General features: G+C 37.9%; 1 protein-coding gene across 10 annotated transcripts in view; it reads left to right on the forward strand.

The window, feature by feature from the left end:
- Positions 1 to 13,401, forward strand: part of PALLD (palladin, cytoskeletal associated protein) — a 419,708-nt gene that overhangs the window by 163,121 nt on the left and 243,186 nt on the right. For all 10 annotated transcript variants that reach the window (XM_073892470.1, XM_025874433.2, XM_073892474.1 and 7 more), the window contains one exon: positions 10,753 to 10,931. In XM_073892470.1, the coding sequence (XP_073748571.1) occupies positions 10,753 to 10,931 (179 nt within the window). The remainder of the gene's footprint in view (positions 1 to 10,752; positions 10,932 to 13,401) is intronic.

Consider the following 13,401-nt stretch of genomic DNA (forward strand, 5'->3'; position numbering starts at 1 on the left):
AATCATGTTTTCAAGGGGGCTCTTGCAGTGAAGTGTAAGTAGGACAACCGTACATTTTGGCTTAACCTGGCACAGTCCCAGTTGGTTCCTGTAATTATGGCAGCTTGTTTCTTTCTCAGCAATGACCTGACTTGAACGTCATCTTAGACATTGACACTGAGCATTTTTCAAAGGGGGGGAAGACTCAAGTAATTTCAGGTGCCATGGCAAAATGGCTGCTTGTCCAAAAAAGGAAGAAAAACAGAAAATTCTTAGAGTTAACAGTCAAAGATAGATGGGAGGTTTGCAGTCAGCATTTCACATTGATTGCTGTCTAAGAAAATAATTCATAAACATAGACAATTAAATCAGGCATGGCAAATATGTTTCAGCTCAAGTGCCAGATCTGTCTGAACAGTAGCGGTTGCCCAGAGCACCGCTGAGAAGGACTCTGAAACTAAGCCTGGGGCCAGTAGGAAAGAAGGTTTTGCCTTGTTACTGATGTCTGTCATAAGCACTGGAAGAGGTAGGTAGTTGTAAAAGGTAGAAAATGTAGGCCAGGTATTAAATGTCACTATTTTGTAGAATTAGATGGGATCTTAGTGATAATTCAACCCAGTGTTTCCCAACATGTAACATTGATGCTTCAACATGATTCTCAAAACATGTGTTCCATAGGTAAATAAGATTGAGAATGATGCCTGCCATTTTTCTCTCTTGGAAATTTAGTGTATATCGGCATGGTCAAAGTTCTAGAAAGTTCTGTAGTAAAGGCAGATGTTTAACTTTGTTTAACCTGTTGCTCCATGAACCTATTGGGCCACAGAACCCTTTCTCAGTGGTGTCTGTCAACTTGATGCAAAACTAGTTTCTCAGGACACATTTGAGGAAACACTGGTCTAGTTCATTCCTCACATTTCACAAATAAACTCAAGCCCCGAAAGAGAGAACAACTGGATTACATTCAGCTTAGCTGGTCTATTGACCAGGTAAAACCAGAACCCTGGGTGCTGATTCCCAGCCCCAAGGTCCTTTCTACTACATCACCAGTGTGAAAAATACTGAAAACAATCTTAAGATTTTAACAGCACAAATATTTAGTTGTAGATTCTACTTGCCTACTTTTATAGTTGTTTTTTAGGCGTACTGATTAAATGCTACATGCTCCTGGTGTCTAGATATGAAGCTACCTCTTATGGCCAAAACTAGATAAAAGTCGTTTTAGAAGTTCCTTTTTATTTGGGCTACTTTTTCTCCCCCCACTCTGTTTTATCTTTTTTTTCTTAGGACATAAAGTGATTATGAGAAGAAAGAATTGGTAGACATGAGTCTGGTTTTGGTTCAAAGGCTATTTTATCATTTCCTGGGCTTTGAATTTCAAAAAGTCAATCTATTTATTGGTCTCTGTTCGACTAGAAGGTTAAAGTACATCTGTTGTCCACACAAATTTAGCTATTGGCCTTCGAGCTAAGCAGTCATGAAATTATAGCCATAGTAAATTTAGACGAAGACTAATTTCACTTTGGTCTGCCTATAAATCCACATGACAGAATAAACATGGTGTGTCTTGTGGTTAATGTGAACACATGTAAAAAATTAAGAAATACTTGGTGACAAGACAAAAAATACTCCATAAAAATTAATTGATGTTTAATTGAGGATGTATGAAATACAATATTTACAGATGGCCTGACTTCAAGCTTAGGCATAAATAAAATTCATCTTGGGCATAAGTTACCAATTTTGGTGAATCTCCATTTCATGGCAGAGCACTGCTGTTCCTTTGGGAGAAAGGAACACCTGGAAAATATAACCCTTGCTGAACCACTGATGTCTCTGGGTTTTTGTTTTGTTTTTCTTCCCTACCCTTGATTTCCACTGTAACAGCAGTTAAAAAACTAGTTCCTTCAGTTTTCTTCAATCGTGTGCTTCTGTGAAGTCGTGTGGCTGCTTGCACTTAGGAAGAAGGGGGCAGCTGTGGGCTAAATTTGCCTTCCTGTAATCCTTGATATTCCTTTGAAGATAAATGTTTCTAGGAAGTACAAATCAGTGGAGTTGGGAAGCAAACATAGAGCTACATCTTTCAACGTAACTTTGTTTCTCCATGAGCATAAGGAAAGTGACATGTAGGAGAAAATGGAAACTCAGCTGTTTTTAAAAGTTTTATTTAATGAGCACCTCATTGTTCTATTAACGGACTCCCAAGATTTGCCATTTTCCTTAGAGTTGGAAAATATTAGCCAAGATTTATTGATGAAGCGTTATAAATTTGATAAATTGATTTTTTTTTTTCATTTTAAAACTTGTTCTTGTTTAAAATACAGGGCATAGAAAACTTCCATGATACATGGTTGTGGTTCAAGAAGAGAAAGATACTGAAACCATCAGTCATAAAATCTGTATTTCTGTTTACATGATGGTATTAGAATAGGTGGTACTAGTCAACCTCTAAATGAAGTGATGCCATATGTGATTTTTTTTTAAAACAAAATATTCGTATACCATGCTGGGTAGTGTATATTCTACTTTTTCAGTGGATGTGTTAGCTCCTTTCGTTTAGCAGTTGAATTTATTGTCCTAAAAATCAACAATCTTGCCCTGTCTTGGAGAACCAGAGTATTCTGAGCTTTCCCAGATGTACATCCCCCTCCAAAATACAGTTCTGAGCCCCACGGCCAGTTGCCAGGGTCATAAGAGAGGGGAAAAAAGGAAGGTCACATCAGGGAGGTCAGTTTTAAAATTCTTTTACACTGCCCAAGAATGGAGGCGATTGTTGGTTTTCAAAGGCAGCCACTTTTTCAGAAGCAGCTGCGATCCCCCTGATTTGAGTTGGTTACCCTTGTGACCCCTTTTGATCCCCAACCAAGCTGTTGGTGTGACGGCAGTCAGATGGAGCCACTCTCCTCCAGCAGTGGAGCTCTGACCAAATCAGAGGTTACGTTTAACCTCACCTTGAAATGTAGAAAGTGAACAGTTAAATATTGAACTTTTCTATGTAAAACACCTTCTTGAATTTCAATCCTACTGTGTCCTGCTGGTGCCATAATATGATCCTTGAATTTTTGGCACCATCTCAGTTTTAGGCTGGAATGTTTGACAAATCCTGAGAAAAAGATATTATACAACAAGAAGAAATACATACGTTAAAACAATGTAGATTTCAAAATCCCAGCACAGGGTAATATAAAGAAATGGGCCATCTTACAGAGCTTTAAATACGACAGTCCTTTTTTTCCCCTGTTATCTTTTGTGAATAAAAAAAATTTCAAGGCTTGTGAAGTTCATCAGTATTATCCCTTCTCCAACAAATTAAGTGCAACCTATGTATTCGATCCAAAGCAAGCTTAATCTGTAAGGATGAATTTATAACCAACTTTTAAAGATTTTTGAAAGCAGTACATGCTTCCATGTGATAGAAGAGCCTCCATTCATTGGATGAAGTGTATTCATCATTTCCTAGGTCTATAGTTGGGTTTTCTTCTCTACCTTGCCTCCCTACTAGTCTCATAAAATAAACCCAGTTTAGCTGACATCTGTACCCCCAGTCAGTTTCTGAATTTGAGTCAAAGTGCAATAAGCCCCTTGATGAATGAATAAGTGATTGATTAATAAATGAATGCATGAATATGACTCTATCTCCTAACCCTTTTACATTCTACTTATAATTAATGCAAGATTATTTTCATGCCCTGTTGATGACCTTATAATCTGACAACCAGTCTCAACTGGCTTACTCCTATACGAGCAACTCTTAAATTCTTTTGAATGAGGGTTTACTACACTGATTTTTCAGTGTTTGTGTCTCAGCTCCCCATTGTATGGCAGTCACATTGTTGCTTACCAGCTCCACCAGTTTAGAGAGTAAGAATCAGTAAACCTTGTTAAAATCTGTTTATATCCATAATCAAACGTTTGATGAAAGATGAAATTGTGAAATTATCTGGATTTAATTGTCCACGTTCTTTTTTTTTTGTATTTATACGTATTTATACGTAAATGAGAATAGCCTATATCTAAAGATAAAATGAAAACTATTTCACCAGGTTTTTGGGAAATAATGCCATATTTGCAAAGTACATGGCATATGAGAGGCATTGAATAAAAATATTCACTCTCTCTTGTTTTGAATTTATATAAGTCCTTATGACTGTCATAGTTCCCAGAGACTGTGTCTTCATCCTAACTATGGGATTGGAGTTATATATTTTAACCATTTTTATAGTTAAAATGAAGTATGGTCAAGGTCTGCTTGAAGTTGAAATTCATTAGAAGTACAGAATGGAAATGTAGATAACTGGATTTTGACTTTCCAATATACTAGGTAGTGTTACCCATTAGATCAATGGCTTCCAGGTATAATAAATGGAACGGGGAAAAAAAAAGTCCAGAGGTGTCCTCAGGTGGGATTTTACCTACGTAGACTCTCTCAACTATATTACATACTTCCGCACATGCTCTCTCAACCAAACCCTTTCCCCAATCCTATAATACAAATAGCTTCCAGGATCTGGAGGAAAGGGAGGATGTATCTTCCAAGAAGGGACCACATTGAGCATGGCAAATGTGTTTCATTAGACTTCAACTTCACTTGCTTCGTACCTTGCCCAAACAGCCATGCAGAGAATGCTGAGACATCCGGTCTCACTAGCAAAGGATATTCACATCAACTAGTGATGTCTGCCACAGGATATGCAAAGAGGACAGTGTCCTTACCCGTTCTGTGCATTTACCAAGCCTGTGTTTTGTCCTATTTTGTAGGCCTAACATTGTAGCTTGTCACACCAGTGTTGCTTTTCCTAAGCAGCCCTGGCAACCAGAATTTATTTTTTATTTATTTAATTTAAATTTTTAGTTAACATATAATGCAATATTGGTTTCAGGAGTAGAATTCAGTGATTCATCGCTTACATACAACACCCAGTACTCATCACAACAAGTGCCCTCTGAATACCCATCACACACCTAGCCCATCCCCCACCCACCTCTCCTCCAGCAACCCTCATTTTGTTCTCTATTGTTAAGAGTCTCTTATGGCTTGTTTCCCTCTCTCCTTTTTTTCTTTTCCCCCTTCCCATATGTTCATCTGTTTCTTTCTTAAATTCCACGTGAATAAGATCATATGGTATTTGTCTTTCTCTGCCTTATTTCACTTAGCGTAAAACACTCTAACTCTATCCACATCATTGCAAATGGCAAGATTTCTCTTTTTTTGATGGCTGAGTAATGTTCCAGTGTGTGTGTGTGTACCATATCTTTATCAACCAGAATTTAATACAGGAAAATTTCAGATCAAAATTTAGTCAACAAACCTGAGGTTTACCTTTTCTTTGAAGAATACTAAATGTTTTGAATCCTTTCCAGGAAACTGATAGAAGTATGACCTTAAAGAAATCTAGCAAAACAAACATGCCCCGAGTACATCTCATCCATCTACTTTGTTGCATCAAAACTTTAAATCTCCAGGATTCTCTTAGGTTAGGCAAGAAAGTGATTTGTATTTGATCTGCTCCATAAAGAACGGACAAAGTTGATTTCCTCTTTTGAAGAAGATTATTTTGAGTTTAATTTTATGCTTTTTAAATACACTTCAGTATGAGCAGGTGAGAGTAGATACACTTCTCTCTGTATACTCCTCAAGACAAAAACTATAATAGGTACTATTTCAACTATTTGTTCAATCCTTTCTTCATTTGTAAGCTAATTCTTTGGTTAGTTCAGTGCTTTAAAATGTGGATTTTATTATTATTCAGGTATGATGACGCCAACAGATTAGGACTGGACTGCCATTGAAAGATATTTTGTTATTCACAGTTCCCACATGTAAAGAGCATGCTGTGCCATGGGGGACCACAGGGGGGGTCACCAGGTGCCTCCTGTAAGGGGTCAGAGAGGTGGGGGGGGCAGTGGGCATGGGCAAGAGCTTTACCGTAGTTTCCACAGGAAGGAGTGGGTGAAACAGGGTAAGCACATTTAAGATCAGCTGGTTTGAATAATTGCAGCAAACTCTGTGGCCTAGGGGCTATTGTCCCCCTAGTGTTTTGCTCTCTGGTTCTGGGGTGATTAGAGCAGAACAGTAGTGGCCCTGAGTGGGAGAGCCCAATAGAAGAGGTGGTGGGGATGTGGCTCCAGACTGATGAGCTTTCATATGAAAGGTGTGCCCAAAGGAGTCACTTACTCTCTTTAAGAATTGGCTAGCCCTGGGAAGGGCAGTCTTTCTGGTATCAGCAAGGCCCAGATGTCTAAAGCCTCAGAATTACAGAAAATAAAAAGGCATAGTTAATATATTCCATATACCAAACATTGTGCTGGAACATATAGCACACTTATTAACTTAGTGAATTAACTTAAAAAGACCAGGTCTCTGCCCTGGAAGAAGTTACAGGATAGAGGGGCACATGAAGAACTGATTTCAGTAGAAGGTGGAAAGTTAAGTACATGGTAGTGATAAAGACAAGGTGCTAGGTCCATTGACACATTTAGGGACCCATCGTGGAGTCCTTATAACCTTAGAAGCTCTATTATATTTAGTATATTTCATAGAAGAGAAGCCATTAATTACTTGGATCTTTCATCGAAGAATTTTCTGTGTCATTTCTGGAAATACTTTAAATGCAGTCCTAAATATAAAACCCTTCCATTTCACCAAGAACCTTAGAATAGTGAAACTTTACAGCAATAAAGTCTCATGTCCTCATATATGTGAGGAACCTGAACCAGGAAGGCTAGCTGAATTTCCTAAAGTCACAGTTGAGCCTCTTTGCTCGGCCATTGCTAGCTCCAATGTGCAAATGGTTCCAATCATAAATTAAACACACATTTATCTAAATATTGGCCAGGAACCATGCTGCCCTTTTTGTTGCTACAGGGAGTCTGCCATCTAAATATTTGCAGTTTTTCCCCCTCTCGAGTCACACCCTGTCTTACCACATTTTAACAACATAGAACTGGTCACTTGACAGGTACTTATATCAGGAACAATCTGACTTTCCCTGAGAGTGTCAATGCAATATAAATGACTCATAGTAATTTGACGTATTGCTGAATTTGGACAAATTTCATCTTTTCTCTGTACTATGTCTTCTGTATGTTACAATCTGAGATGCTTTTTTAAATTTTATTCATGGAGCTGGAGAACAAATAGCATGAGTGCTTAGAAAGCAAAAACCAGATCAGTCTAATGGTTTGTAAGCACCAACCATTTCACCATATGCAATTGTTGAAGACCGGATGAACCACTTCAGAAGACAAAAATAGGTGTTAGACTGTCACAAAAAATGCAGTTGTTGCCTTAATCTTCATTGCTCAGATTATATTTGTCAATTCATTTTTAGAAAACTGCAGATTCTATGGGATAAGAATGCTAGAAAAGCATTCTACAATGCAGACATGACTGAACAACATCAGTAGATGCTAAATTAGAAAGAATCTCATGGTCAAATAAGTTGAGTAAATACTAGATTAGACAGTGTTAAATTTCTTCTCTGCAGGACTTTCAGGGCCTTTAATAAAAAAACGTGAGTTGCAAACATCAAGAAGTGAGACATATAACATCTTCCAAATCTATTCGTCCATAGATCCTTCACTATTAGGTTTTTCATGGGAAGCATATTCTGAAGTAACGAGCAGCAGGTTGTATTTTTAAAGCATCAAGTATACAATACACTGTGGATCAGTAAAAAAAAAAAAAAAAAAAAAAAAAAAGTTTAAAAGTTTTTTTCTGCAATGAAGAAGTCTATTTCCTAGGTGGGAAGATAAGGCATAGATACAGTAGGCCTCAAATAATGGTGTGAGGAAATAATACAGAAACTGTCACAAAGTGCTATGTGATCTACAGTCAAATGAAAGATGTTAAAATTTGTTCAGTACAGAGGTAGGAGAAACAGAACGTAATTTTACGTGCACTTATGTGAAAGGGAGCAGAAGTACAAGACACATAAAATATGGTTGCTAGGTTAAAGAAGTGAATAACTTAGAGGGGGAGCCAGGACTCAGTGATGCAGGATGGTATGGTACAAACCTCACAGACCCAAACTACTTAACCTTTGTGTGCATGTGAGTCACCTGGAGGATCTGAACTGATGGAGTAGATTTGGAATGAGGATCAAGATTCTGCATTTCTGATAAACTCCCCAATGATGCCAATGTTGCTGGTCCAAGGATCACACTCTGAGGAGCAAGAAATCAGAACAGCAGTTGGCAAACTTTTTCTATAAAGTGCAGATAGAAAATATTTTAGGATTTGTGGGCCATATACTCTGACGCAACTACCCACCTCTGTCACTATAATGCAGAAGCAGCCAGAGACAATATGTCAATGAGCATGGCAGGGTTCCAGAAAACAAAAACAAAAAAAAAACTTGATAGACGCTGAAATTTGAACATTTTGTAATTTCCATATATCACAAATTCTTCTTCTTTTGACTTTTTTGCAAAAACTTAAAAATATGAAAACCGTTCTTGGCTCATGGGCCATATGAGGACAGGTGATGGGGCTGCAAGCTGTAGGTTTGCTGACTCAGGAGTTAAAGGACAAGATGCCACACTCCCTTGGGTAGCTGACAGGGGTTTCCTTATGAAGCACGTCTAACCAAAGCAGTTACTCTTGCCTTCTCTTAAACCTTCATTGTATTTTTCATGCTTAATTTTCCCTCCAAGTGTTGGTTTGTATCTTTTTCATGGGAGATAAAGACAGTCCTCAACTAGTTGCAGAGTTTACCGGGCTTTATTCTATTACCTGTAATATGTAAGGCAGTGCCTTCCACATAGAAGATGCCCAGCAAGCATATGTTCAGTTGAATTTAATCTGTCGAAGGAGCCTTTAGCTTGGCTTTAAGGAAGGTGCTTTGGTGAAGAGGGCAGGAGAAAATTCTCAGGAAGAGAAAGGATAGGCAAAGGAAGGTCAGCAAGTGCTACATGAGGACTAGGTAGGAAATAACAAATCCATGCAAATATTTAATAGAAACAGAGGATTAGTATAGGAAAATGATAAAAAGGAAATAAAATCAGGTCCAGGTATATGAATGGCTTCAATGACAGATCTGAAGTTTAGAGACTGATGTATGTGAGGAAGAGCTTTAATCTGATACAGAATCGAGGAAGAATCTATAGTTCACTAGAGATGGTGAAATCCGTTAACTTAATCCAGTCATTTCTCATGGGTGAAGATCTGGTCTATGACTGTTGAAAGAGAACCGTAAAGAAGGAACTGGAAGATGACTCTAGGCTGGAATGTTCTGTACAACTTTTTGAAGACAAAGGAAACGGGGCACCTGGGTGGCTCAGTCGGTTAAGCATCTGCCTTTGGCTCAGGTCATGATCCCGGGGTCCTGGGATCCAGCCCCGCATCGGGCTCATGCTCAGCGGGGAGTCAGCTTCTCCTTTACCCTCTGCCCCTCCCCCTGCTCCTCTCTCTCTCTCTCCCCCTCGCGCTCTCCCTCAAATAAATAAAATCTTAAAAAAGACAAGGGAAATTACAAAATGCCCCAGAGTCAAGAAATACTGCTCTTCTCAATCATCTCAGAAGTACTAGCTGTTGTGTTGCAGAGGATGCTCTGTTGGCAAGGTGGTGGTGATAAATGTCTTTTAATTCCCAAAGTCTTCCCTGTTCTTCTATGAGTAACCCATATTTAATTTTTAATACAGTTTCTGGAGTTTATACCCAGAGTATTAGCAAACTGGTTTTATTTTCAGATTAAATATAGATAAATACCTTAAATTATGCTACCTAAATACAGAAAAAACTTAGCCTTCGAAAAAAACTTAGCCTTCGGAAAAAAAAAAAAACTTAGCCTTCGGGGGGAAAAAAAAAACTTAGCCTTCGAGATGCCATATTTTTACAAAAGGATGCAAAGTCCAAAGAATTTTATAGAATATGAGACTCCAAGGAAATCTGAGTACCGATCCGGAGGTAAATGGACAATATTGTCCCAGAGACCTCAGTGCTTCTGGTTGTAAGTGGCACATTCCTACATATTTCTTTAAAAATAAATCACATTTAAGGGAGGTTTTAGGGCAGCTTCATGTTTTTTTTTGTAAAAATCCTGTTGAGAGTTTGAGGTGCTGGGGGAATAAGGCAAGTGTGAGAGAGAGCGTGCGTTAAAACAGTCTGGCAGCTTGCAGCCTCCTACACCGAGGTCCTGGTTGTTTGGGAAAGGCAAAGTGCTGACCAGCAAGAATGAATTACAGTACAACCTACGTCTCCCTACCTTGTGGAGGCCAGGCGTTCGGCTAGAAAGTTTTGTAAATACCAGAAATGTGGAAAGCATTAAATCTGTTATTGCTCAGCTGATCACAAGTCTTAGGGTCAACAAAAATATTGCTGCCTATGATTTTGTAACATGATGACTCGTTCCCCCTTGATACATTAGATATTTTGAGCATAATGTTTATATTTCCTAGTTTTCTTAAGGTCAGAATGATCAAGTTATAAGGGGCATCTATGATCATAAAACATTCTATAAGACACTTTGATTTCTGTTCCTTTTGTTTTGTAACAATGGTCTTTCCAAGTTTGACGATATCCTTTATTTCAAGGTTGATAAAACATACAAGATGCTTTACAAAGAAAACCTGGGGGAATTGTCTAGTCATTAATTTCACGGTCTAAAATGTAGCATTTCCCTCAGTAACATTGACATAGATCTTTTTTTTTTTTTTTTAAATCAAATGAGCATCTTATTACAGGGCATTAGCCTTTTACTTCTGCTTTATTATTTTAAGCATCACCATTTCCTTTCTTTCTCTCCTGTCCTTTGACCTCCATTTGGCCTGCAGATGGTTCTGTGAGGGAAAAGAGCTACACAACACTCCTGATATTCAGATCCGAAGTGAGGGCGGGGCCCTCCACACCCTGATCATAGCCGAGGCCTTCGAGGACGACACAGGTCGCTATACCTGCCTGGCTGCAAACGCCAGCGGCTCAGACACCACGTCTGCGGAGGTGTTCATTGAAGGTGAGGAGAGGCGCCTCTGACTTAAAGGGGTGGCTACGGCCTGAGAGCTTGAGTCAAGCTTCACTGGGGAACAGGCTTTTCCAACACAAACAACGTAATGGTGTTGTGACTCAAACCTCATTTCTCCTGAAAATTTTGTATGAATTGAACGGTTCTGACACTTGGGCATACATCAGCTATGTCTAAGGTCAGCATTTGTTCCTTTTAATTGAAAACGTTTCGGCTACATGAACTTGAACTTATTTAAAATACAAAGTGTCTTATTTTTGGTTTCTCTAGTGAAGAGAGAATGGGAACAATACCATGTCTATCAGTCAGATAGAGTCTATAGATGATTTAGGAAATCATTCATGGAAATGCTAAATGATTGAATATTTTAAATGTTCTTATTTTTATTCTGGAATTTTTTCTCTTTTGTTAAGATTCTGTTATTCTTCCTAAATGTACTTTGAACTTAGAATCACTAGGTGGAAAAAAACCTCAAGAATCAGTGTTGTATTGAAAAGGGGTAGGCAGAGAGTAGAATGTTTCTTTTGTTCTTGACAAGACTCAGCCTGTGGGAAATTAGAAAACTTGATGTGAAAGTATATAGTTTTAAATTATTAGTGCATTTTGATCAATACCAATAATTTAAGTTGGAAATGTTTTAAGCGCCACAGTGTGCACATACTGTTTCTAAATCCATAAATTGGTGAGTACTCTATTAATTGGTTGCTTTTCAAAGTAGTAGTTAAAATACAAAAAAAGATGAAAATCCTCGATGTTTTTTTTTACTGTTTAATTCCACCAAATTTCTTTATTATTTAAGGTAGAAGAAAGCAAGATATGAATCATAATTCATAGCTCTTTCAAGAATTGACAAAAACTGTAGTATTAGAGAAGTTATTACAACTGACTGAAAGTATGTACCTTTATTTTTGATAAAAGGATCCTCTGCATTGTCTTTGAATGTAAACCTCTGCGAGCTCCTCAAGGGACTTTGTCCTGTTAATGAAAGCAAACATTTTGTATAGAACAATAAGTAATACTTAACATGGCACTTATAAATGTGCATATACTCATGCATAATGATTTAAACTTCCACGTAAGCCTATGAGGTATTAATAGTATCTCCTTTCTGTATGTGGGTAAACTGAGACCTAGAGAAGTTAAAGCAACTCTTTCAAAGTCACCCCAGGGATTTGAACCCAGGCAGTCTTGCTCCAAGGCCCATATTCTTAACCACTGTGTCATACATTTCAGAGTGCTAAATGAATGACAAAAAGACTTTTAAAATTTAATTAAGTTAGCAGTATTAGTCAAGGGGTGGGGGGCTGTGTTGCAAACTTCTTAAAGCATTTTAGAATACAATGAAAGGAACTTAAACTTGCATAAGAAAACTGTTTGCTAATGATGATCAGATATGCCTCCGAAATCCAAGTTCAGATAGAGCCTCTTAAAATTAAATGCTTTATTTGCTTTCAGCATTGCTGGAAATGTGGTGAATTTTCGTGTGCATTGCTCTTACACTACAGATGTTATGTGAAATCACATTCAATTTAATAGGCTACCAACTGATTTCAGCCTGTGTTTATTAAGGCCCTACTATGTGCCAGATAATAAAGACCCATTCCCTGGCATCTAGGAGTTCCCAGTCTTAACAGCAGAGATGGACACATAGAAAAAAAAAAAAAAAAAAACAATGTAAGTGATGTTATAATAAGTGATAGAAATATATAAAGTGTTACAAGGATACAAATTAACTTAAAAGTTAACTAGAATATATATATGAGATATACCTACTTTTATGTAATAAAAGAAAATATTTCTCTACTTCCTGAAACCAGTTTCGGTATCTAACTCTGGTAGACCTAAAACATTCACACCACGGTCTTTAATTTTATTTCAGTAAATTTGTATCTAAGTTCCTGAACTACCAGTCCTCTTCTGCCTTTGAAATCCTCCAGATGAGTTATCAGCAGGCAAAAAGTAATCACTGGTTCTTGGGGCGACTGGGTGGCTCAGTCGCTGAAGTGCCTGACTCTTGATTTAGGCTCAGGTCATGATCTTGGGGTTCTGGGATTGAGCCCCATGTTGGGTCCTGTGCTCAGTGGGGAGTCTGCTTGGGGATTCTCTCTCTCTCCCTCTCCCCTAGCTTGTGCTCTCATGTACTCTCTAAAATAAATAAATAAATAAATATATTTTTTAATCACTGGTTCTATATACCATGCACATTTCATGCCAGAACCTCAACAAAGATAATGAATTTTTTTCCAGTGTACAGTTTTCTACATGATAACACTGGATTTACTTCGATAGCCAACCAGCCTTGGGGTATCTGTGAGTTCAGATGGATTGTGGGCAGAGTAAGAATAGCCATTAAGAATCAGTCTCTTATATTTTATTAAATCTTACTATAAATATTCTATACACATTTTCAAAAAAAAAAAAAAAAAAGAGTCAGTCTCCTGGAGTACCTGGATGGCTCAGT

The sequence above is a fragment of the Callorhinus ursinus genome, unplaced genomic scaffold (assembly GCF_003265705.2).
Source record: "Callorhinus ursinus isolate GAN/ISIS: 27379988/994484 unplaced genomic scaffold, GSC_fseal_2.0 scaffold4, whole genome shotgun sequence".
Classification (NCBI taxonomy): Eukaryota; Metazoa; Chordata; class Mammalia; order Carnivora; family Otariidae; genus Callorhinus; species Callorhinus ursinus.